This window comes from Lepus europaeus, chromosome 2 (assembly GCF_033115175.1).
Source record: "Lepus europaeus isolate LE1 chromosome 2, mLepTim1.pri, whole genome shotgun sequence".
Lineage (NCBI taxonomy): Eukaryota > Metazoa > Chordata > Mammalia > Lagomorpha > Leporidae > Lepus > Lepus europaeus.
This window is the reverse complement of record NC_084828.1, coordinates 669,258-694,895: the sequence shown is the minus strand read 5'-3', so window position 1 is coordinate 694,895 and position 25,638 is coordinate 669,258. Positions and strand designations below refer to the sequence as shown.

At 48.1% G+C, this 25,638-nt stretch overlaps 2 protein-coding genes across 4 annotated transcripts in view; one reads left to right on the top strand and one right to left on the bottom strand.

Annotated features, from left to right (window-relative positions):
- Positions 1-25,638, bottom strand: part of MCM3AP (minichromosome maintenance complex component 3 associated protein) — a 70,552-nt gene that overhangs the window by 12,496 nt on the left and 32,418 nt on the right. For all 3 annotated transcript variants that reach the window (XM_062204220.1, XM_062204211.1, XM_062204201.1), the window contains exons 12-23: positions 25,136-25,377; positions 24,611-24,813; positions 23,817-23,917; positions 19,749-19,880; positions 19,306-19,419; positions 11,504-11,656; positions 8,484-8,681; positions 6,673-6,741; positions 6,458-6,592; positions 3,615-3,768; positions 1,434-1,692; positions 1,129-1,226 (exon numbers count right to left, since the gene is read on the bottom strand). In XM_062204220.1, coding sequence (XP_062060204.1) covers positions 1,129-1,226; positions 1,434-1,692; positions 3,615-3,768; positions 6,458-6,592; positions 6,673-6,741; positions 8,484-8,681; positions 11,504-11,656; positions 19,306-19,419; positions 19,749-19,880; positions 23,817-23,917; positions 24,611-24,813; positions 25,136-25,377 — 1,858 coding nt within the window. The remainder of the gene's footprint in view (positions 1-1,128; positions 1,227-1,433; positions 1,693-3,614; positions 3,769-6,457; positions 6,593-6,672; positions 6,742-8,483; positions 8,682-11,503; positions 11,657-19,305; positions 19,420-19,748; positions 19,881-23,816; positions 23,918-24,610; positions 24,814-25,135; positions 25,378-25,638) is intronic.
- On the top strand, positions 13,171-13,503 carry LOC133746756 (large ribosomal subunit protein eL27-like). Its single transcript, XM_062175005.1, has one exon. The coding sequence runs from the start codon at positions 13,171-13,173 to the stop codon at positions 13,501-13,503; it is 333 nt and encodes a 110-aa protein (XP_062030989.1).

Here is a 25,638-nt window from a genome sequence, read left to right as displayed (position 1 = left end):
TTACTTTTAATTCCTGAAACTTTCTTTAACTGTAATTATCAGCAGACTCTTTCTAAAGGAAATCTCAGATAACATTATTTCTTCATATATTCTAAGTGTAATCATTCTAGAAAAATGATTTGTGTACCTGACATTCAGATGGAAGACATATGTGGGCAATGTAAATTCTATTAAATTTATTACAGATAGCAGGACTATGGCAACTTTTATTTTGTTTAATCTCCTTTTAAAAAAATAAATGTTTATTTTAATTGAAAGGCAGTTACAAGAGAAAGATGAAGATACAAAGAGAGAGAGATCTTCTAGCCGATGGTTCACTCCCCAAATGGCCACAACAGCTGGAGCTAACCAGGCCAAAGCCAGGCGCCAGGCGCCAGGAACCAAGAGCTTCAGGGGCCCCATCTCTTGGGCCTTCTTCCACTGCTACCCCAGATGCATTAGCAGGGAGCTGGAGCAGAAGTGGAGTACCTGGGACTCGAATCGGTACCCATATGGGATGCCAATATTACAGGTGGCAGCTTTACCCACTAGGCCACAATGCCAGCCCTTGTGATTTTTATCTTTTATTTTGATTTCTTCTTGTATTTTTAGAAGGTTATAAACAAAATTAATTGGGCAGGGGTCTGCCGCGCTGCGGGGGGTGTAGCCATCCAGAAGGTGTCTTCCGGCATCCTGGGGTGGGAGGATCAGCAGTCCTAGCCCTAAGCCCCACACAGGTGCTTCCGTTTAGAATCCGAAAGCTTGGGCCAGGCGGTGGGACTGGAACCCAGCACCTCTGCGAGTGGAGCGTCCTCAATGCACAGGGCTACAAGCTTAGGATGGAAGCGGAGTGTGGCTCTCACAGGTTCCCGGCTACTTCTCCCTTCCACCCCTGCTGACTCAGCTCCATCACCCCTCCCCCCTCCATGCCACACACCTGGATCAAACATTTCCTTCCCCTTTGCTTCAGCCCTGCCTGCCCCTTTGGGCCTTTGGGGGTGGGGCCGGCAGATGGGAGGGGTCTCAATAAAGTTTTAAAAGGAAAAAAAAAAATTAAAATTACAAACACTAATATATACTAAATTCAAGATAGAGCAAAGGGGTAAAAGCCAAAATATCTTGATGGATCTTTAAATGATAAACACTTACCTTCGTTGTGCCTTGTAAATCATTAATAGAACCAGGGATCTCGATAACCGTGTAATCTGAAACCAACTGAGCTGAAACCAAATCCTGTAGCATTAGACCTTTAAGAGAAACAGATGAAGGTCACATGTTTGCTTTCGCTCACACACGTGCTAGCGTGCTTGACCCCATGCTACCCTGCAGTTGACAGAAACCCTGGGCCGTGGTCGCAGTGAGGGCTGACACCACTCTACCAGCTCATCCCCAGACCCAGGGCCCCCTATTTACTGAACAACTGCCAGTTTATAAACGAGACTTCCTTCACCAACCATCCTCCACTTCTTTCTCGATGGCATCTCCTCCTGGGCTGGGCACCAGAACCACCAACGGAAGAGCAGGATGTAAGGGCTTGGCCTGCAGGAGCTGCCGGAGCTGCAACAAGGCTGACAGCCAGTACACGTCTTCCTCTTCCATGTCCTCACTCTTCACTTTGGGGGGAAGCAGCAGCATGAGCCCACTAGCTCCCAGGAGGTCCTTTTGTGTCTCCACAGCATCAAGGGCGCCATCACTGAGGGTACCATGAGTTACCTGCAATAGTACACAGACATTCAGGATGGATGCACCAGGAACAAGTCGGCAGTACATGATCTGCACCAGAGCAAGGAAGGCCAAAGCAACCCCTGTACCAAATACTGGTTATGCTCCAGACAAGCCTCCAAGGGCTGGGCTGGCCCTCCCTCCAGGAGATCACGAATTAGTGAAAGAAACAGCTTGGGGGACAGCACTGTGGAACAGTGGATTAAGCCACCGGCTACAACGCTGGCATTCCATGTGGGTACCAGTTTGAGTTCCAACTGCTCCACTTCCGATCCAGCTCGTTGCTAATGTGCCTAGGAAAGCAACAGAGGATGGCCCAAGTCCTTGGGCCCCTCCATATACATGGGAGACCTAGATGAAACTCCAGGCTCCTGGCTTCAGCCTGGCCAGCTCTGGCCATTGCAACCACTCGGGGAAGTGAACCAATGGATGGAAGGCTTTCTCTTTCTCTCTCTGCCTCTCCTTCTCTGTAACTCTGACTTTCAAGTAAATGAATAAATCTGAAGGGAAAAAAAGAAAGAAAGAAAGAGAAACAGCTTGGACAAGAGATATTCGGCCTCCAGCCAGTTAATCTCCAATACGTGTACAGTTAAGCTCCTATGAAGGGACAGTGGAGGGGACAGCAGGGAGGAGACAGGGACTCTGATGCATTTCTAGAAAGCAGCAGGGAGATGGGACCAAGCACTGGAAAAGGCCACACCTGAAACCTGCAGATACGGGTCCAAAGGAGCCAGGGTGACTGAATCTGCGAAAGCCCTATGCACCCAGGCCCTATGAACACCAGGGACTCGAGGTAAGGTCCAAGGCCCAGCCCTACAGGTCATCCCAAGGGCGTGGGCACAGAGCCGGCCGTAGCGGCCATTTAGGGGTTGAACCAAAGGAAGGAAGACCTTTCCATCTCTCTCTCACTGTCTATAACTCTACCTGTCAATTTTTTTAAAAATCTAAAAAAAAATTTTAAAAAATATGTATGTATATAATAATCATTGAATTTTATGGATTATACTCTTTCTTGAGTTAATTACCAGAGGCCCACGATGAGTTCAGGGCTTCTGAAATGTGCACAAAACATCACGGGTACACTGCATTTTCCAGGATGGCCTAGGTTTCCACCAGTTTCTCAGGAAGATCTGTGACAACCAAGGCTTGCTGTTATACTGGAATCCAGCCTGTCATCAAGACTCAAGGAAGGACAGAAATGACACTTACTTCTGAATATCCCACAGTCTTTAAAAACCACTTTAGGGGCCGGCGTTGGTGGTTTAGTGGGTAAAGCCACCACCTTCAGTGCCAGCATGCCATACGGGTGCCAGTTCAAGTCCTGGCTGCTCTACTTCTAATCCAGCTCTCTGCTGTGTGGCCTGGGAGAGCAGTGGAAGAGGGCCCAAGTCCTTGGGCCCCTGCACCCATGTGGGAGACCTGGGGGAAGCTCCTGGCTCCTGGCTTCAGATTGGCCCAGCTCTAGCTGTTGTGGCCATCTGGGGAGTACATCATTGGATGGATTTCTCTCTGTCTCTGTCTCTGCCTCTCTGTAACTCTGCCTTTCAAATAAATAACTCTTTATATGGCCTGGGAAGGCAGTGGAGGATGGCCCAAGTCTTTGGGCCCTGCACCCACATGGGAGACCAGGAGAAGCACCTGGCTCCTGCCATCGGATCAGCGCGGTGCGCCGGCCACAGCGGCCATTGGAGGGTGAACCCACGGCAAAGGAAGACCTTTCTCTCTGTCTCTCTCTCTCACTGTCCACTCTGCCTGTCAAAAAAAAAAAAAAAAAAAAAAAAAAAAAAAAAAAACTCTTTAAAGAAAAAAAACACTTTAGAGAATAAATAGCATTATACGATTCCAGTGATATCCAGGAGTTAGTGAAAATAATGAAATCACATTAGGAAACACATGAAGTGGCTGTCACTCACCTTTATACAAACATTGACAGAAACTGTCTGATCCCCTTTGCTGCTGAGTGTATTAAAAAGTGCAAGTGTCTGAAGCCCATCAGCATTTGTGCACACGTCGTTTATCAAGCCATCGTCTCCCATGAACTTGACTTTTAACCAATTCGCTAGAATTCTGTGGACAAGAAAAATAAATTTGAATAATCTAATTCTAAATTTAACTATATTGTGAAGTTGATCTGGACAAAAAAAGGCTGTCATTTTTAAATGGAGCTAAGAATTCTTTGGGTTATTTATTTGGGTAGAAGAATGCAGTAAGGAACTGGCTCATTCTAATGTGATCTAAGATTCTACAGGAGTAAGAAAAGATGCTGAGCAACACAAAGCATCCCTGGAGTTTGAAATACACATTCCACAGGTCAGGTATTTCATTCTGAGACCCCAAAATTCCTAAGTGACATATTTTCCAAGTAGGAAATCAGAAGATAGTTGTTTGAAGAACTGAACCTTGGTATTTTATTTGTTTTCTTTTTTTAAAGATTTATTTATTTGAAAGGCAGCATTGCAGATAGAGAGGTCTTCCATCCATTGGTTCATTCCCCAAATGGCCGCAACAGCCGGAGCTGGGCTGATCTGAAGCCAGGAGCCTGGACCTTCTTTTGGGTCTCCCATACAGGTGCAGGGGCCCAAGGATTTAGGCCATCTTCTGTTGTTCTTCCAGGCCATTAGCAGAGAGCTGGATTGGAAGTGGAGCAGCGGAACTCGAACCAGCACCCATATGAGATGCTGGCACTGCAGGCGATAGTTTTACCCACTACAACACAGCGCTAGCCCCTGAACCATGTTTTAAATACTTTTAAAATACCAAAATCCGGCTGTTGGCAGCCACATGGGGTGTGAACCAGCAGATGGAAGACCTCTCTCTGTCTCTCCCTCTCTCTGTCTGTAACTCTGCCTCTCAAATAAATAAATCTTTAAAAAAAAAAAAAAAAAAAAAACAGAATTGGAACCCTCATAACGCTGCTGGTAAGAATGTAAAACAGTATAGCCACTGTGGAAACAATTTTGGCAATTCTTCAAAGACTGAGACACAGAGTTTCCATAAAATCTAACAATTCTACCCCTATGTATATAACCAAGAGAATTATAAACATATGTTCACACAAATTCCTACACATGAATGTTCACAGCAGCCTTATTTGTAATAGTCAAAAAGTACAAACAACCCAAATACCTATAAACTGATACATAGACAAATTTGGTCACAAGAAAAAAATGAAGTGCTGATACATGCTTCAACATGGATGAGCCTCAAAAACTCCATGCTTAGGGGAAAACGCCAGTCTCAAAAGACCACGAGTTACATGAATGTTTACATGAGGCGTCCAGAACAGCTAAGTCCCCAGAAAGAGAAAGCAGCACAAGGATTCCTATGAGCAAGGAGGAATGGATCTTAATGAACACGGGATTTCTTTTTATGTGAAAAAATTATTTTGAACTAGATAATGGTGATGGCTATAAAGTACTGTGAAGATAACTAAAAATCACTGAAATGTACAGTTTAAAACTCATGGTATGTATATTAAAATTCATGGTATGTGTATTAAAATTCATAGTATGTGAATTAAATTTCCAAAAAGAAAAGTATCATGTTCTATATATTTTTTAAAAGTATGATTTTTGGGAGCTATATTAATTTTTTTAGTTTCTTTTTAAAATGCCAGATGTGTTTTGAATTATTTTTTTCCCTGAAGGAAAAAACCTGAAAGTACATCAAAAAAAAACTATTAATTAAGTAGGGTTGGGGGCCAGACAGGCCATTTGGCACAACAGTTGACACCATCTGAGATACTTGCATCCATACTGGAGTGTCTAGGTCTTGATTACAGCTCTGCGTCTGATTCTATCTTCCCTGGAATACCAGATGATGGCTCAAGTATGTTGGCCCCTACCAGTCATATGGGATTGGTTCTGGGCTCCTGGCTTCAGTCTGGCCCAGCCCTGACTGTTGCAGGCATTTGGGAAGCGAACTAGAGAGTAGAAGGTCTCTCTCTGGCTATCTTGTGCCCTTCAAATAGAATGAGTCCCTACACCCGGAGGAGGCTCCTAGCTTTGGATCAGTGCAGCTTCAGCTGTTGTAGCCATCCGTGGAGTGAACCAGGGGATAGAAGACCTCTCTCTCTCTCTGCCTCTGCCTCTCTGTAATTCTGCCTTTCAAATAAATAAATAAATAAATCTTTAAAAAAAAAAAGAAAGAAAATTGAGGTATAATTTAAAAAATATATACAAGGCATATAATATGGATAGCTTTTTTTTGTTGTTGTTATTTTGTTTTTCTGGTTTTTTTTGGAGAGGCAGATAGAGAAAGACACAGAGAGCTCCTATCTGCTGGTTCAGCCCCCAGATGCTTACAATAGCCCCTGGCTGGGACTGAAGCCAGGAGGCAGGAACCTAACGTAGGTTTCCCTTGTGTGTGGGAGGTACCTAACCACTTGAGCCATTACCAGAGCCGCCTAGTATCTGCATTAGTGAAACTGGGTATTGAACCCAGGCACTCCAATATGGGACACAAGTGTCTTAACCAATGCATAGCTTTAAATAACAAATAACTTTTAAGTGCTTTTAGACTATTGGCAAATTTATGAACTAAAAATTGAAATATTCAAATTTAAGGTGTCAACTTCAAGTCATGAGCAAAAGACTCCAAGTCTAAGCACTAAAACATAAACCTACACTTAGGTGCTCCTACCACACATGAGAAGAACATCTGGCCCAGGCCGGCAGCTCTAGCCCTGCAGATACTGTAAGAGGAAGTCCCTCCACCTGTCCACCTTTCAGACCCAAGGAGGTGAACCATCGCTGACCTGCCAGCACTCTCTGGAGACTGCTCCTTTCCATCAGGCAAGACCAGCACCAGCTTCCAAAACACATACTCCCGTCTCCCAGGGAGGTGGTCAGTCACAAGGGACGGCAGGTCCAGAGGTGCCCATGCTGCATCACTGGAAGAAACAGACCACCGTAACCGGGTCAGTGTGCGAGCCCCAAGCAGGAGCAACACACACAGTGGGGTGTGACCAACCTCAGCAGCTGCTGGTAGAAGTGCTGAACCTTCATCTGGTGAGCCATCTTGTTCCGGAGCTGCCTCAGCCTACAAAGGAGAATGACATGACAATTCCATGAAGCTAGTTCATGCTCACAGAAGGGGCTTATTTAGTATTGACTGCTGCTTCTGATGGAAAAGAAATTGGTTGGGGAGTGTTTCCTGGTAGGATACTTAGGAGATTGAGAAAATTTTCTGATAAACAAGTTAGTCAGAGGAGTCCTCCATACCCCAAATAACAATAAAGTATCTACTGCGTGCTGGTTATGGGAGATCCTGGCCTTCTAGAACACAGACTCTCACTGGGAAAGCGCTGCCTATGTAGCTAGCGCAGCAATCAGGACGCATCAGTGCTGTGCGCACATGCTTTAGTAATCTCAGGGTGGTTGGAGAAGGTGATATATGAGGGGAAAGCTACAATTCCAGGTGGGACAGCATGGAGGGTGGCCAGGCCATGCCTCTTTAGGCCTGGCATGTTTGGGGAGAGCAGTGGGGGACGGCTAGGGAACAGGAGTTCAATCCACAGTGCAAAGACAGGGGAGCCACTCAGGGATGTTAACAAGAAGTGAGGCAACCTGACTGGGCATCAGAGGATCCCTCTTCTTGGTGTGGAAGACAGGGAGCTACGGCAACAATGTGGGGAGAGCACTGGCAGGGAGGCAGGGAGACCTGGTCAGGCCTAGGAATGTTTTGCCGGCGGACCTACAGGTGTGGGTCTGAGAGAAAAATGTAAGCTCAGGTTTGTGACTTCAGCACAAGAGGACAGTGTAGCATCCTGACAGAAATGAAGGAGCAGGCTATAGAGAGATTAGGTTCACCAGATAGAAAGCTGGGACATAGGGAAGGCCCTGATTGGTGAATTAGAGAAGTAGAGTCACCTGGGGAGGGAGCAGGGCGACAGAATAGAGGGCAGGGAGCTGGGCCCAGGCCAGGGTGTCAAGGAAAGACTGAGGACATGAGGGTCAGCCAGAGGGGCGGGGAAACATAAGCCACGACTCTGAGGCGGCCAGGCTACTGTAACAAGGCACACTGATCCTGTGACTTCACAGCAGGCTTTGTGACAGGCCAGGACTGTCCCATTCTGTTTACAGCTGCAGAGACAGAGCCCATGGACTCTCCTGGGGCCAAATGAAACCCACATAGAGGGTTTTCAGACTATCCCATGATGACCGTGAGGAGCATGAGACATGACCTCAGCATGGTGTGTCTGCTGTAGCCCTTCCATACTGCCTCCTCCAGGCCTGCCCACTGGGAGCCAGGTTGACCCAAAAGAGCGCCCCCCCAATGGTAACACTGACACTGAGCCCAGCATGGCCAGGGCTAGACAGCTTGAGCAAGGCCTACACAGGCCCAGGAGCTGAACATGCCCAAGGTGACCAGGAGGAACCGGAACCACAGAGGCCCACGCCAAAGGACCTCAAGGAGAGATGCAGGGGAGTGGGTGGTGGGGTCACTCAGACACTGCTGCAGGAAATAGAAGGTAGCAAGGGAACGATAGAGCGGGAAAAACAGAAGCTCTGGAAGCAGAGAGAAGAGTGAGGGCCAGGGAAGACCCCTGGTTCCACCAACGAAGACGGATGTGGCGTGGACCTGGAGAGGAACAGGCGACACTGAGTCTTTCAGGTGACAGCTGTGTAAGATCAAGAGTCCCGCTTCCCAACACTGAGATGTACACAACCTCCGAAACGCAGCTCTGCCTGCTCTCATTTCCTGACTCCCTCTCAACTCAGCTCCTGGTAAAAGCTGCTAGAGACCGGAGAGAAGGGGGTGCACAGCAGCCGAGCACTGACCTGGTGCAGGAGATGCCCACTTTCCCTGCGTGGCCCAGGTCCAGAAGGCCCTTGGTCAGGTTCTCCTCAGCAATGGGGCACTCTGCACTGGGTGCCAGAGCCCACAGCTGGTTATTCGCATCCACACAGCAGGGTGCGGCAGGGAAGGCCCGCATCTGGCGCCTCAGTTTCTTTCGGGCTGCAACAGCTTCCCGCCACCTGGGAGATACATCAACGTGTCATCACTGGGAGTTTACAAGGTTCACTGCAGGGGATAAATGCAAACACAGGCTCTAGAGCATAACATGGGGAAACAGTTTTTGGCCGTATGTTAAGTCTTTTCCAGGAACGGTTTTCAAACTAAGAAACAAATCAGAATTAAAACTCTGACATGGCCGGCGCAACGGCTCACTAGGCTAATCCTCCGCCTTGCAGCGCCGGCACACCGGGTTCTAGTCCCGGTCGGGGCACCGGATTCTGTCCCAGTTGCCCCTCTTCCAAGCCAGCTCTCTGCTGTGGCCAGGGAGTGCAGTGGAGGATGGCCCAAGTGCTTGGCCCTGCACCCCATGGGAGACCAGGGCTCCTGCCATCGGATCAGCACGGTGTGCCGGCTGCAGCGCACCAGCTGCGGTGGCCATTGGAGGGTGAACCAACGGCAAAGGAAGACCTTTCTGTCTGTCTCTCTCTCTCACTGTCCACTCTGCCTGTCAAAAAAAAAGAGAGAGAGAGACTTTCTCTCTTTCTAAAAAAAAAAAAAAAAAACTCTGACATGACATCAAATGACAGCAGTGAAAAATCAAACAGTATTAAAAGCTAATACTGGGGCTGGCGCTGTGGCATAGTGGGTAAAGCTGCTGCCTGCAGTGCCGGTATCCCATATGGGCCCCAGTTCAAGTCCTGACTGCTCCACTTCCCATCCAGCTCTCTGCTATGGCCTGGGAAAGAAGTAGAAGATGGCCCAAGCACCCGCCTGGGAGACCCAGAAGAAGCTCCAGACTCCTGGCTTTGGATCAGCCCTGCTCTGGCCATTGAAGCCATTTGAGGAGTAAACCAGTAAATGGAAGACCTCTGTCTCTCTCTCTCTCTCTCTCTGTAACTCTGCCTTTTAAATAAATAAGTAAATAAATCTTTAAAAATGAAAAGAGAGCGCTAGTCCTGAGCAACTTTTGGAGATCAATTTGGCAAACCTAAGATACATATTCCCTTTGACCAATAAACACCAGTGATAGGAATGTATCTTCATTTACCTGTTCAGGCATGTGAAATGTTAACAGGAAGACTCAAACTAGCAGTTCAATATGGTGTGTTGGCATCACTAATGGCGGCTTAAACTGCTGTGCCACAACGCAGGGCCCACAATTGCTTATTTTAAATTTTATTTTGAAATGAATCACCATAGACTATGTGTAACACATATGTGCCCAGTTTAAATATTAATGATAAAAATTAAATACCCACATACTCCTTTCAGCTGAGAAGCCATGGCCGAGACCAGCACCCACTCCCATTCCCAAAGGTAAGAACTACACTGAGTTTATGTTCATGAATTTCTTTCTTTTCTTTAGTTACAGTACTGTATATAAACACAAAACACTATTTGGTTTGAATACATACTATTTATATACATTTCTCTACAAATTACTTTTCTCTACAGATGGTCTCTGATTTACGATGGTAGGACCCTTGATTTTTCAACTTCACAGTGGTGCAAAGGTGATATCAATTTAGTGGTACTTCAAATTCCGAATTGTGATCTCTTCCAGGGCCAGCAATATGGGGTCCAGCCCCGCTGGCAACACCTGGGGACAGCAGTGAGATGCAGCTCCCAGTCAGCCACAAAATCACAAGGGTGAACAGCCAGGATTCTACTTTTGTACTGCTACTAAACTGAAATGCTCAGTAAAATGCATAGACTAGTAAGCGCATTTTTGACCTATGATATTTTCAGCCTATGATGGATATGTCAGGACAACTGTAACCTCATACACATCAAGAAGTATCTGTACATGTGTTCTGGAAATTAATCTGTGTTGATGCAATAATTTGTGTGGTATGTTCATGGCTCTCTCCCTGTGTCTAGTAAAATGGGTAAACAGCAAGCACCTTTAAATATTCCTTACAAATATTTATTTATTCATTTGAAAGTCAAAGTTACATAGAGAGAGATCAAGACATACCATTTTCCATCCACTAGTTCATTGCCTAAATGGCCACAACAGCTGAAACTAGGCTGATACGAGCCAGGAGTTTTTCCAGGTCTCCCACGTGGGTGCTGAGGTCCAAATACTTGGGCCATCTTCCACTGCTATCCCGGGTGCATTTGCAGGGAACTGGATCAGAAGTGGAGTAGCCAGGATGCAAACCAGCACCCAGATGGGATGTTGGTATTGCAGGCGTCAGCTTAACCTGCTAGGCTACAGTGCAGATCTTGTAAATATTCCTTGAAATACAGAACAGCTGCCAGTTCCCAATTTAATGCTTTACTTATCCTTAGTTAGTACTATTCAGTAACATGTTATGTGTGTGTATCTAATCAACTAGTTCTAAAAGTCAAATTCGGCCGGCGCCGTGGCTTAACAGGCTAATCCTCCGCCTTGCGGCGCCGGCACACCGGGTTCTAGTCCCGGTTGGGGCGCCGGACTCTATCCCGGTTGCCCCTCTTCCAGGCCAGCTCTCTGCTGTGGCCCGGGAAGGCAGTGGAGGATGGCCCAAGTCCTTGGGCCCTGCACCCGCATGGGAGATCGGGAGAAGCACCTGGCTCCTGGCTTCGGATCAGCGTGATGCGCCGGCCGCAGTGGCCATCGGGGGGTGAACCAACGGCAAAAAGGAAGACCTTTCTCTCTGTCTCTCTCTCACTATCCACTCTGCCTGTCAAAAAAAAAAAAAAAGTCAAATTCAAGTAAAATAGTCCATTCACTGCTTGCTGAATGTTCTCTGACCCCTCACCATGAACCAAAAGAACGATGGCTCACACATTTTCTAATTTGGCGGAAGACTCTTCGTTGTGTGTGTGAATTTTCTCTGTAGAACACGTGACTCACCGCTGTAGATACTTGCAGAAGCACTGAAGTTCCTGGAGCGTTTCCTTAGTAGTCTGGAAAATTTCCTCTGCCAGAAACAAGTCTACCAGTTGGGTACAGACGTCCTCACAGCAGCGGGCCACACGGACCCTCTGATCTGCTTCCATCGCATTCCTAGAAGACAGGAACACCAGCTGGGGCCCAAGGATGGTGAGGGCTTGTCACACAAGTGCTACAGTCTGCGTCCTTAATAGTGAAATGTCCCGGTTGCCCCTCTTCCAGGCCAGCTCTCTGCTGTGGCCAGGGAGTGCAGTGGAGGATGGCCCAAGTGTTTGGGCTCTGCACCCCATGGGAGACCAGGATAAGCACCTGGCTCCTGCCATCAGAACAGCGCGGTGCGCCGGCCGCAGCGCGCTACCGCGGCGGCCATTAGAGGGTGAACCAACGGCAAAGGAAGACCTTTCTCTCTGTCTCTCTCTCTCTCTCTCACTGTCCACTCTGCCTGTCAAAAAAAAAAAAAAAAAATAGTGAAATGTAATTAACACTTTAAGATTTTCATCTGTCCTTAAAAACAGACAAGTGGAAAGACAGGCAGAAAGAGTAGACGTGGTACAAGGTGCCAGATTATAGGTCCAAAGAGATCCTTTTAGTAATCAAGAAATAAAATTGTACCCTAAAAATTATTTAAAATTTTATTTTAACTGACCACGAGGCAACTGCAAAATCTTTCCATCAGCAATATCTGACGCTGATACTACAAGTGTCTCAAAGACATGATACATGCTGGAGGCCACTGAGAACGGTGGCCTGTGGAAATGCAGCGGTGGCCCTCAGAGACCCAGCATCTCAAACAAAAGTTGTTTCTTAAACTAAGGTTATGTATGGGTCAGTTAACAACGTGTGACCAGAGGCTCACAGGAACAAGGGTATGGTATTCGCTAATTCAGTGTTTGCAGCAGCTTTACAGAACACAAATACCACAGATCACAAGAACCAACTGTACCTTCATATTCCTTTGTCCCTAGAAATAACTAAAAACAAGTACCCTACACAAAAGACTTTTAAGCTACTTCATTATATTCTAAATCATGTGCAGATTTCATCAGATTTTAAACAAGGATACAAGATAGAATATAAACAAAAGAAGAGATACACTCAGGGCTGGTGCTTTGGCATAGTAGCTTAAGCATCTGCCTGGAGCACCAGCCATCCCATATGGATGCTGGTTGGAGTCCCGGCTGCTACACTTCTGATCCAGCTCCCTGCTGATGGCCTGAGAAAACAGATGATCCCAATACTTGGGCCCAGCACCCACATGGGAGTCCCAGAAGAAGTTCCTGGCTCCTAGCTTTGGATTGGCCCATCTCTGGCCATTGCAGCCATTTGGGGAGTGAACCAGTGGCTAGAAGACCTCTCTCCCTCTCTCTTTGTAACTACCTCTCAAGGAAACAAATAAATCCTTTTGGAGAAAGAGGGATACACTCTTACTTTAAAAAATGCCCCTAAACACATTCCAAAACTAAATGATTACTTCCATTAGTTTTACCCTAATATTTGTGTTCTCCAGTAATAACTAAGAACTTTTTGATAATTTAAGAAAGTTTAGATGGTAGGTAGGGTAACATCATCTTAGGGGTAAACATTAACAAGTGCTCCTGGCTGCAGAGGCCCAAGTGATTGCTGTCAAAATGGGTAAGTTCACAAAACCTGGGAAAGTGGTGCTGGTCCTGGCTGGATGTCACTCGGGACGCAAAGCCATTGTTGTGAAGAACACTGATGATGGCACCGCCAACCGCCAATACAGTCATGCACTGGTGGCTGGAACAGACCACTATCCTCATGAAATGACAGATGCCATGGGCAAGAAAAAAGCTGCCAAGAGGTCAAAGATCAAGTCTTTTGTGAAAGTTTACAACTACAGTCACTTCATGGCCACCAGCTACTCTGTGGATATTCCCTTGGACAAAACTGTGGTCAACAAGCATGTCTTCAGGGACCCTGCTCTTAAATGCAAGGCCTGACAAGAGGCTAAGGTCAAGTTTGAAGAGAGATACAAGACGAGCAAGAACAAGTGGTTCTTCCAGAAGCTGCGGTTTTAGGTATTTTGTGGTTCCAGTCATTAAAAACTTGAGGGAAAAAAAAAACAAAAACCTCCGTTTGGGTGGGGATCACAGACTAGTTTATTTCATACAAGTTCTCTGATTACAATTCTTGTTTATTTTGTTTGACCAATAGTAAGTCATTTGCCTTCCTTATCATTTAAATTTATTAGTGTAGAAGTTTATTTTCTTAATTGTTATCTGGTATTCTTTATTTGAAAGACTGAGAGAGAGGGCCAGCACTGTGGTATAGTGGACTAAGCCTCTACCTGTGGTGCGAGCATTCCATGTGGTTGCCAGTTCAAGTCCTGGCTGCTCCACTTCTGATCCAGCTCCCTACTGATGGCCTGGGAAAGCCACAGAAGATGGTTCAAGTACTTGAGCCCCTGCACCCATGTGGGAGAACTAGAAGAAGTTCCCTGACTCCTGGCTTCAAATTGGCCCAGCTCCGGCTGCTGCAGCCACTTGGGGAATGAACCAGCGGATGGAAGATCTCTCTGTCTCTCCCTCCCCCTGTCTGTAACTCTAAACTCTACCTCTCAAAAAGAGAGAGAGAGAGAGAGAGAGAGAGAGAGAGAGAGAGAGAGAGTCAGACCGAGAGATCTTCCATCCATTGGCTTACTCCCCATATGGCTGCAATGGCCAGTCAGGAGCCTGGACCTTTATCCAGGTCTCCCACATGAGTGGCAGGGGTCCAAGTACTCGGGCCACCTGCTGCTGCTTTCTAGGCACATTAGCAGGGAGCTGGATTGGAAGGGGAACAACTGGGACTCAAACCAGCACACATATGGGATGCCAGCATCAGCAGACGCTGCTAACCTACATACCACATGGCCAGCCTGCAAATCCATCAATCTTCCTTACTCCTTTCCTTTCCTTTCAATTCCTTCCTTTTCCTTTCCTTTCCTTCCCTCCCTCTCTCTCTCTTTCCTTTCAAGACAGAGAAAGCCGGCGCCGCGGCTCACTAGGCTAATCCTCCGCCTTGCGGCGCCGGCACACCGGGTTCTAGTCCCGGTTGCCCCTCTTCCAGGCCAGCTCTCTGCTGTGGCCAGGGAGTGCAGTGGAGGATGGCCCAAGTCCTTCGGCCCTGCACCCCATGGGAGACCTGGATAAGCACCTGGCTCCTGCCATTGGATCAGCGCAGTGCGCCGGCCGCAATGCGCCTACCGCGGCGGCCATTGGAGGGTGAACCAACGGCAAAAGGAAGACCTTTCTCTTTGTCTCTCTCTCACTGTCCACTCTGCCTGTCAAAAAAAAAAAAAAAAAAAAAAAAAGACAGAGAAACCTTCCATTTGCTTGTTCACTCCCTAAATGCCCACGACAGCCAGAGTTGGACCTGGCAGAAGCCAGGACACTGGAGATCAATCTGGGTCTCCTACCTGGATGGCAAGGATCTAAGTTCTCGAGCCCTCACTGCTGCCTCCCATGGTGTGCATTAGCAGCAAACTGGATTGGAAGCAGAGGAGCTGAGACTCCAACAGGGCACTGTGATATGGGACCTAGGCATCCCAGTGGCATCTTAACCTCTGTGCCAAATGTCTGCTCCTCTGATCTTAATCACACCATAATACTTGTTAACGTATGAAGTCTGAAAGCTCTCAGTGACATACTTAATTCAACTCTCGGGTCACAGTTGCTGTTAAATTCACTTTTAAATACAGGGCTTCAAGTGGCTAGTATAGCTGTGCCTCACAGTCCCTTCTTCAACAGTTTGTGCTAATTTCCCTTATAATATTTATTGCATAAGGATTGATAAGCCATCAATTTCCCATTAGACTGGGGGATCTCTTTGAGAGTAAGGACTTTGCCTTGAGTACACACAGGTATCAAATTATTCCCTAAAATAATGAATAGGGCTGGGGTTGTGGCACAGTGTATTAAGATACCACTTGCAATGCTGGCATCCCAAATCAAGTGCCAGTTCCAGTGCTGGCTGTTCTGCTTCTGATCTAGTTTTCTGCTAATGTGTCTAGGAAGGTAGTAGAAGATGACCAAGGGCTTAGGGCCCTGCCACCTACGTGGGAGACCAGGACAGGGTTCCTGGTTCCCAACGTTAGCCTAGCGCAGACCTGGCTGTTGCAGCCATTTCAGGACTAAACCAGATGATGGATGATATAAATATTTCTCTATGTCCTTTGAATCAATCTTTATGAATTAAAATAGAGCAATCAATAATATTTCCATCCAAATGGTAGGTATTTGTCCACAATTACTGAAATTACTATTGGAAAGTAAAACAAGAGAGAAAGAGAAAGAGAGAGAGAGATGAGAATCTTCCACCCACTGGTTCACTCCTTAAATGGCTGCAACAGCCAGGTCTGGGCCAGACCGAAGCCAAGAGTCAGGCACTCCATTCTGCTCTCCCACTTAGGTGGTAGGAACCCATGTATTGGGTCATCCTCTGATACTTTCCCAGGTGCATTAGCAGGAGTTAGATCAGATGCGGAGCAGTCAGGACTCAAACTAGCACAGATATGGGATGCTGGCATCCACAACACCAGCCCCTAAATGATCTTTTTAAATTGTGGCTCTGGGCGTGATATTCTAAAAAGTCAGTGCACCTGAACACAAGCTGATATGAAATGAAAACTCAGCATCTATTTACTTCAGTCTTTAGCTTGACATTCTAGTAAATATTTTTTTTTATCTTTTTTTTTTAAATTTTTTGACAGGCAGAGTGGACAGTGAGAGAGAGACAGAGAGAAAGGTCTTCCTTTTTGCCGTTGGTTCACCCTCCAATGGCCGCTGCGGTAGGCACGCTGCGGCCGGCGCACCGCGCTGATCCGATGGCAGGAGCCAGGTGCTTCTCCTGGTCTCCCATGGGGTGCAGGGCCCAAGGACTTTGGGCCATCCTCCACTGCACTCCCTGGCCACAGCAGAGAGCTGGCCTGGAAGAGGGGCAACCGGGACAGGATCGGTGCCCCGACCGGGACTAGAACCCGGTGTGCCGGCGCCGCAAGGCGGAGGATTAGCCTAGTGAGCCGCGGCGCCGGCCCTTCTAGTAAATATTTAGCTTCACTAATTTTGCTGCTAAATAAGCAAATCCCTTGCATGACTTATGAGTACCTCTTATTGTTCCTTTTTATAACAGCAGTGTAGGGTTTATACCTAGAATTAAATATTGCTTCCAATTTTATCCTTTTGAGTTCAAGCCCACCTCTGTAATAGCGACCAGTGAAGACAGATTTCAGTAGACCATTAAAAACTTGCTTTATGTAAGGTTCTGTTTGCTTCATGCCTTGCACAACATACAGTCTACAGCAGCAGTGGTCAGTCCAAATGCTGTCACTGTACTGGCCATGGCTTGGAGAAGGAGTATAGTTCATCCTAGCACAGAGGCCAACTACACATCTTTATCAGAAAGCCACACAGGCACTGACAGCAAGCACAAACTGCCCATACACAGGGAACTTTTGTAAGAAAATTCTATCGGGGGCTGGCACTGTGGCTCACTTGGTTAATCCCCCACCTGTGGCGCCGGCATCCCATATGAGTGCCGGGTTCTAGACCTGGTTGCTCCTCTTCCAGTCTAGCTCTCTGCTGTGGCCCGGGAGGGCAGTGGAGGATGACCCAAGTGCTTGGGCCCTGCACCCACATGGGAGGCCAGGAAGAAGCACCTGGCTCCTGGGTTCAGATCGGCGCAGCGCTGGCCGTGACAGCCATTTGGAGAGTGAACCAACGGAGGGAAGACCTTTCTCTCTGTCTCTCTCTCTGTCTATAACTCTACCTGCTAAATAAATTTTTTAAAAAAATTAAAGAAAGAAATTCTATCAACCAAAGGAACACAGAGGACTACATCAAATCCATTTAATCACAGACTCAGAGTTGCTATTACACAGACAAGACATATCTGCAACAGCCCATCCTCAGGGCACTGGAAACAGCCTGCTGCTGACCTAAACTCCACGCCTCCTGGAACTGCAGGAGAACCATGCTTTCCCTGCATGGTAGCGAGTCCTGCTTTCCCTGATTCCTAAGGCTCCTTCCTGGGATTAAGAAAAGATATATATCCATCATTTGTGAGGCTTCTTCCTGACAGAAATATAGTCCCAAATAATAGGAGTGGACAAAACATTAGTGAAGGAACACACTTCTGTATATGGGCTAGGTCTACCACATGCACTGCAAGCTGGGAGCCATCACCTCCAGAGCTAGCTCAAAGAGCTTAAGTATAAGGAGAGATTGTCTTTCACAACTGAAGCTTCTCCCCAAAGCCTGCCAGTGAAACTACTAGATAAAGTTCTTAAATGAGATAGCTCAAAAAAATCTTCTAAAATATGAAACAAGAGAAAACTTCTACTTGGAAGACACAATGGTGGGGCCAGAGCTGTGGCACAGCAGGTAGAGCTGCCGCCTGCAGTGCTGGAATCCTATGTGGGCACTGGTTCGAGTCCCAACTGCTCTACTTCTGATCCAGCTCTCTGCTATAGCCTGGGAAAGCAGAAGATGCCCTAAGTGCTTGGGCCCCTGCACCCACATGGGAGACCTGGAGGAAGCTCCTGGATCCTGGCTTCAGATTGGCTTAGCCTCAGCAGTTGCGGCCATCTGGGGGAGTGAACCAGTGAACGGGAAGACCTCTGTCTCCCTCACTCCCTCCCTTCCTCCCCCCTCCCCCCCGGCTCTGTAAACCTTTCAAATAAAAAAATAAATCTTATGGCCGGCGTCGTGGCTTAACAGGCTAATCCTCCGCCTTGCAGCGCCGGCACACCGGGTTCTAGTCCCAGTTGGGGCGCCGGACTCTATCCCGGTTGCCCCTCTTCCAGGCCAGCTCTCTGCTATGGCCCAGGAAGGCAGTGGAGGATGGCTCAAGTGCTTGGGCCCTGCACCCACATGGGAGACCAGGAGAAGCACCTGGCTCCTGGCTTCGGATCAGCGCGATGCGCTGGCCGCAGCGACCACTGGAGGGTGAACCAACGGCAAAAAGGAAGACCTTTTTCTCTCTCTCTCTCACTATCCACTCTGCCTATCAAAAAATAAATAAATAAATAAAATAAATTAAAAAAAATAAAATAAAAAATAAATCTTAAACAAAAAGACACCATAGCATGTGACTTGGTGTAGAGAAGGCTCTGTGGCACTTCTTTGCTTACAGCTGTACCTGTGTGCCCACGGCATGGGCCACACTGAGAAGCAGCTTGAAAGTAAAGCCCTCCCTGCGTCCAGTTCCTGAAGGCAGCACAGTGCAGGGACAGCATTTTGTAATGTAGCTGTTGGCAAACTCAGATGTCCTATAGCCCAGCTCCTGATATCTTAATAATCTTTCCCTCCCATCTATACCTGGGGCACTGCAGAAGGTCCTGACACCTTGGTAACCTCTCCCTCCAGTCCGTCTACACCCCAGGCACTGCAGAAGGTCCTGACACCTTGGTAACCTCTCCCTCCAGCCCGTCGACACCCCAGGCACTGCAGAAGGTCCTGACACCTTGGTAACCTCTCCCTCCAGCCCGTCGACACCCCAGGCACTGCAGAAGGTCCTGACACCTTGGTAACCTCTCCCTCCAGCCCGTCCACACCCCAGGCACTGCAGAAGGTCCTGACACCTTGGTAACCTCTCCCTCCAGCCCGTCCACACCCCAGGCACTGCAGAAGGTCCTGACACCTTGGTAACCTCTCCCTCCAGTCCGTCTACACCTGGGGCACTGGAGAAGGTCCTGATGCCTTGACAGCCTCTCCCTCCCCTCCATATACACCCCATGCACCACTGAACACCAGCGCTTCACTTACTGCAGCTCCTGGGAGCAGGTTTCTCTCACATACTCTCTCACCATGAGTTCTGCCAGCTCTGCAGCCAGGCCTTGGCTCAGCTGAGTCAACACCAGCTCTCTCTCTTGTTTCAACCTTCAGCAAAGAGAAAAATGCACAAGGGTGGTATTTACCAATAAAAATAAGCAATGTGATTTTCACTACTTGACTATGCAGATGGGAAGTTGAGGTGTACTGCCCGAGTTGACAAGCTACCCCTACTCCCCCTCCTCTGCTCATGTGACTGGGAAGGCGGTATAGCCTGGGGACTCAAACTCACTCGCCAGACCACAGTGTACAAGACTGCCAGAGGCGAGCAGGGGTCTGATGGTAGCGCAGTGGACAACGACAGGGCCATCAAGAGCCAGGGCAGATCCTCTTCACACTTTGACTCCACGTCCACTGCAGAGACAAGCCATGCGCACCTTTCCTCTTCAGCGCGCCGTTCTTCCTGCTCCCTGCGCTCCCTTTCCTCAGTCACCTCCTCAGCTGCAATGCTCCTCAAAATGCCCAAGGCGGCAGCTGTTAACAGATCTTCCACAGCTGCATCAGCAGCACTAGAGAGAGCACAGCAGGCAGCATTCAAAGTCAGAGGGGAAAACGGCAGCAAACCAAGAACGAAGCGTATAATAGTAGCAAGAAAAAACATCTGGTTGGCATTTAACATAAAAATTACATTCACTGTTAAAAACACAGAATCTAAGAAAAATGACTCACAAACGGAAAATCTAAATACAGTCTATAATTGTAATTAGTAAGGAGACTGACTCAATTACCAAAAACTTCCAATAGAGAAAAGCATAGGACCAGAAGGCCTCCTGATAAATTCTACCAAACACACTTAAAGAACGAGCTCCAGCCCTCAAGGTTTTCCAAAAAAAATTAGAGGGGGAAACATTTCCTAACTCATTCTGAGAGGTCAGCATTGTCTGATCCAAAGCCCAAGGATGGACAATACAAGGAAACTATAGACCAACAGTTCTTAGGACTATTAATGCTAATGTCCTCAACAAAACATTTGCTAACTGAACTCAACAGCTACCAAATGGGATTTATTCCTGGGATATAAAAATAGGTCAATGCATATGAAAACTATGTTAATAGAACAAAGAAAAAATACATGATCACCTCAGTTGATGCAGAAAGAGCACCAGCAGGGCTGGTGTCGTGGCGTAATATCCCATATGGGCAAAGAGCATGCAGTGGGGGGCTGGCGTCATGGTATAATATCCCATATGTGCAAAGAGCACACAGTGGGGGGCTGGCATCGTGGCGTAATATCCCATATGGGCACCAGCTCAAGTCCCAGCTGCTCTGCTTCTGATCCAACTCCCCATTAATGTGACTGGGAAGTAGTGGAGGATGGCCCCAGTGCTTGGGCCCCTGTACCCATGTGGGAGAACATGAAGAAGCTCCAGGCTCCTGGCTTTGGCCTAGTCCAGCCCCAGTCCCAGCCCCAGCCATTGAGGCCATTTAGGGGTGAACCAGTGGATGGAAGATCTCTCTCTCTCTCTCTCTCTCTCTCTCTCTCTCTGCCTCTGCCCTCTCTGTCACTCTGCCTTTCAAATAAATAAATAAATCTTAAAAAAAAAAAAAAAAAAAGAATTGAGAGCAGGGACTCAAATAGCTTTCTGCACACCAATGTTCATAGTAGCATTTTTTACAGAAGTCAAAAAAAAATGGAAATGACATGTGTCTATCAACAAATGGATAAATAAAATGTGGTGTGTAGGGTTTTTTACATTTTGTTTTATTGAAATTCAGAGAGCTCCCATCTGTTGGTTCACTCCATAAACACCCGCAACAACTGGGGCTGAGCCAGGTGAAAGCTAGAAGCCAGGAACTCAATCTAGGTCTCTCCTGAGGGTGGCAGGAACAGTTAATTGAGCCATCATCACTTGCTGTCTCCCAGGGCATACATTAACAGGAAGCAGGATTCGGGAGCTGGAGACAGAAATTGAAGCCAGGCACTCTGAAACAGCATAAAGGCCAAGTGCCCATTGTGGAATGAAATTTTGATATACATCGTAACATAGATGAATCCTGAAGACATCGTAAGTAAAATAAGCCAGACACAAAAGGACAAACACTATTTAATTCTATTTATAAGAGCTACTTAAAATGGGCAAATTTATATGTATAGAAACAGGAAGGCCCAGCGCTGTGGCATAGGTTAGGCCTCCATCACCATATGGGCACCGGTTTGAGTCCCAGCTGCTCTACTTCAAATCCAGCTGTCTGCTAATGTGCCTGGGAAAGCAGCAGAAGATGGCCCAGGTGTTTGGGCCCCTGCACCCTCATAGAAGACCTGGAATAAAATCCTGGCTCCTGGCTTTGGCATGGCCCAGCTCTGGCCGTTACAGCCACTTGAGGAGTAAATCAGTGTATAGAAGGTATTTCTCTCACTCTCTTTTTCTGTTATTTAACAAGAAAAAGAAACAAAACAGGAGAATACAGGTAACTGGGGCTGCTGAAAGGGGAAATAGAGAATTACTGTTTAATGGGTATACATTTTCTATTTGGAATAGTAGAAAAGTTCCTGAAACGGACAGTGGTAACAAATGCATAACAGGAGTGTTATTTAATGCCACTGAGTGGAAAACCTAAAAATGGTTAAAATGGTAGATTTTGCAAAGTATATTTTATTGAAGTGAAAAGAAAAAATTAAGCCAATGCAAATATAGTTGTTTTACTCCCATAAAATAGAAAGTATATGTCTGGACAGGCATTTGGCTTACATCCCCTATCAGAGAACCCGTGTTTGAGTCCCAGTTCCACTCCCAACCCCAGCTTCCTGCCGATAAGCACTCTGGGAGGCAGCAGTGACGGATCCAGTAGTAGCTTGGTGCCATTTCCAGTCACAGCTGCTCTACTTCTGATCCAGCTCCCTTGGGAATGTGTGCCTGGGAGAGCACCAGAGGACGGCCCAGGTGCTTGGGCCCCTGAGTCCATGTGGGAGACCCAGAAAAATCTCCTGGCTCTTGGGTCCAGCGTGGCTCAACCTTGGCCTTTGCAGCCATCTGGGGAGTGAACCAGTGGATGGAAGACCTCTCTCTTTTTTTCCCTCTATCTTTCTCTGTGACTCTGACAGAGAGTTTATAGACTAAATAATAAATTTATTATTCAAATAAATAAATTTTTAAAAAGACTAGGAGGGGCTGATGCTAGGCACAGCAGGTTAAAGCCCTGGTCTAAAGCGCTGGCATCCCATATGGGCTCCGGTTCTCGTCCTGGCTGCTCCACTTCTGATCCAGCTCTCTGCTATGGCCTGAGAAAGCAGAAGATGGTCCAAGTCCTTGGGCCCCTGCACCCATGTGGGAGACCCAGAAGAAGCGCTTGGCTCTTGGCTTCGGGTCGGCGCAGCTCTGGCCGTTGCAGCCATTTGGGGAGTGAACCAGTAGATAGAAGACCTCTGTCTCTGTCTCTACCTCTCTGTAACTCTTTCAAATAAATAAATCTTAAAAAAAGACTAGAAAGTAAAAATGGGTTTCCTTCTCTGTAACTGACATTCAAATAAATAAATCTTTAAAAAGACAAAAAATGCGGCCGGCGCCGTGGCTCAACAGGCTAATCCTTCGCCCAGCGGCACCGGCACGCCAGGTTCTAGTCCCAGTCGGGGTGCCGGATTCTGTCCCTGTTGCCCCTCTTCCAGGCCAGCTCTCTGCTATGGCCCAGGAAGGCAGTGGAGGATGGCTCAAGTGCTTGGGTCCTGCACCCCATGGGAGACCAGGAGAAGCACCTGGCTCCTGCCTTCGGATCAGCGCAGTGCGCCGGCCGCAGCGTGCCGGCCGCGGTGGCCATTGGAGGGTGAACCAACGGCAAAGGAAGACCTTTCTCTCTGTCTATCTCTCTCTCTCTCTCACTCTCACTGTCCACTCTGCCTATCAAAAATAAAAAATAAAATTAAAAAAAAAAAAACTGCATTTAAAGAAAAATGGGTTTTCAATGTATAAACTTTAAGAAACAAAATGCTGCTTACAGAGAATATACAAATGGTAATGACATGTCAGTAAAAAACAGAAGGTCGCTGAAGTCTGAGGAAAGCGTCCAAAACTGGGGCTGGGGCTGTGGCACAGCAGGTGAAACCACCCCTTCTGCAAATGCGGACATCCCATACTGGAGTGCCAGCTGCTCTGCTTCTGTCCCAGCTCCCTGCTAGTGTTCTTGGGAAGGCACCAGAAGACCCAGATGGAACTCCTGGCTCATGACGTCAGCACTAGCTGCTGCAGCTAGTTGGGGAAGGAACCAGTAAATGGAAGATTCTCTCTCTCTCTCTCTCTCTCTCTCTCTCTCCAGCTCTCTCAGGTGTCCTGCCTTTCAAATAAATAAATCTTTAAAAAAAATTAATAAAACAATCCCTGTAACTGGTTCGTTGAGTTTTAAGCCTGTACTAATGAGGCAGTTGTGTTCCTGCGCTGAAGAATAAGAGGAAACATCCCGAGGGTTCGCCCACGTTGCCAGTGAGTGGAGGCAGAGCACTGGCTGCTACTTACCCTAGAGCTGCGGCTGCATAGGCCGCCCCAGCAGTACCAACTTCCTCAAAGTCCCTCTGCAGAGTCTCTTGGATGAGCTCGTCCACCACCTGTGCCAGGTCCTACAGAGAGACCAGCATGGAGCACGTCACCCAGGGCAGACATCTTGAAGAAGGCCTAACCACTGGGCACTGGTGACGCTGTCTGATGACAAATGTGAGTCTATGCTGCTGCTTCAGGGACGTGTCCTCTAGAGGGGCAGGGCCAAGGCTGTTGCCAGGGGGACATGTGTCCCACACGGGGCACCAGCAGTGCCCCTGCATGGCCTCCTCTTTCTACATCAAGTATCTTCAACCTCTATGGCAACACATCAGGCCCTCCTTTAGGGCTCCCTGACCCCTCAGTGGGGTAAGTGCCCAGCGCCAGCACCCAGAGAACACAACAGAGTCCCACGGCCATTCAGTGGACATCGCTTACCCCAAGCCCACCCTTGTTAGCAGGATGCAGCACCATCTGTGGTAACATGGGTGCTAATCAGCCTGTCTACCAGCTACCTTGAACAGCAGCAGGTCTTGGGTTCAGCTGGATCACACAGGGGCTCAGGCTAGGCTGTGTGACCACTGTGACAAAGATGGGGCTCCACAGTTAGCATGGAGGATCAGCCCCAGTTTCCCATCTGAGGCTGTGACTACGGGCAGGTCTCCTCACTCCTCTCTGCCTGTCTCTTCTCCTATGACACAGCCCCCATAAGGCAGCAGGAGCCAAGGACATTTGTGCACAGCAGGCTTCTCAGAGCCCTGGTCTAGATTCCCTACCATGTCCGTGTACACAGGCACAGGCTTTGGAGGAAGCAGCTCGGGCTGCACAGAAGTCTGGAAGGGGCTGGATGCCGCGGCTGGGGTCAACACTGGGACTTGAGACAGAGGTGCAGGTGAGGGCGCGGAGGCAGGCAGCGGCTGCAGGACACCAGGCGTGGGGGCCACCAACTCTGCCGCACACTCTTCTCCTCTCCCACCACCTGGAAGAAGACACAGGAAAGACATGGCCCTGCAGACATGCAGTTTGGTCTCCACATAGGGACAACTCCAGGCCATCCAGGTAGCCCTAAAGATTGGCCTGCGCTCCCCAAGGAGGACTCTGAAGCACTTCCCAAGGGCATTGCATTTGGAAGACAGCGCTGCAATGTCAGGGGTCAGGAGGAGGCTTCAGGGGCCACAGCCCACTCCAAGGGAGAAATAGCTGAGCCCCGAGTTGGGAGTCACAGCTGCTTCTACCTGCTGAGAGGCTTCCTGAAGGGGGAAACAAAGCTGGTGTCCTCCCTCAACCACAGCCTCACTCACCCACAGTGTCCAGGCTGGGCCTCTGAGTGCTGACCGGCAGCTCTGTCGCCAGGCTCTCTCCAACATACTTGTTCTGGGAGTTGAAGCTACACACAGGGGTATGTCGAGGGATGGGGGGCAACGGTCCTCCATTCACAATCTCCCCAACGGAGACTGTCAGTTTCCTGGTAATAAACACCGACTTCCTAGCTTTGGATAATCCCTCTGGTTCCAGGAACGCGGACCGGCTCAGCTCAACACACCTAACAGATCACAGAAAGGCGGCATTAACGGGAGAAGAAGGGTCCCCTTCTCAAGCCCAGCTGCAGTGCTGGAAGCCCCTTGGGCAAAAGTACCAACTCCTTCCTGAGTGCAGATGAGGACGAAGGCCAAGTCCCCACTGCCCCTGTTGCCAGCCTTCTCCCTGACCCTGAACCAGCTGGCCCTGGGAACAGCCCAGTGTACAGCTACTGTCTTGTGAATAGCTCTGGCTCATCAAAGCTGCCACATTTCCACAAGGATGC

What these genes read in the sequence shown, in the direction of transcription:
- LOC133746756 (XM_062175005.1), top strand. Translation starts at nt 13,171, where the DNA reads ATGGGTAAGTTCACAAAACCTGGGAAAGTGGTGCTGGTCCTGGCTGGA.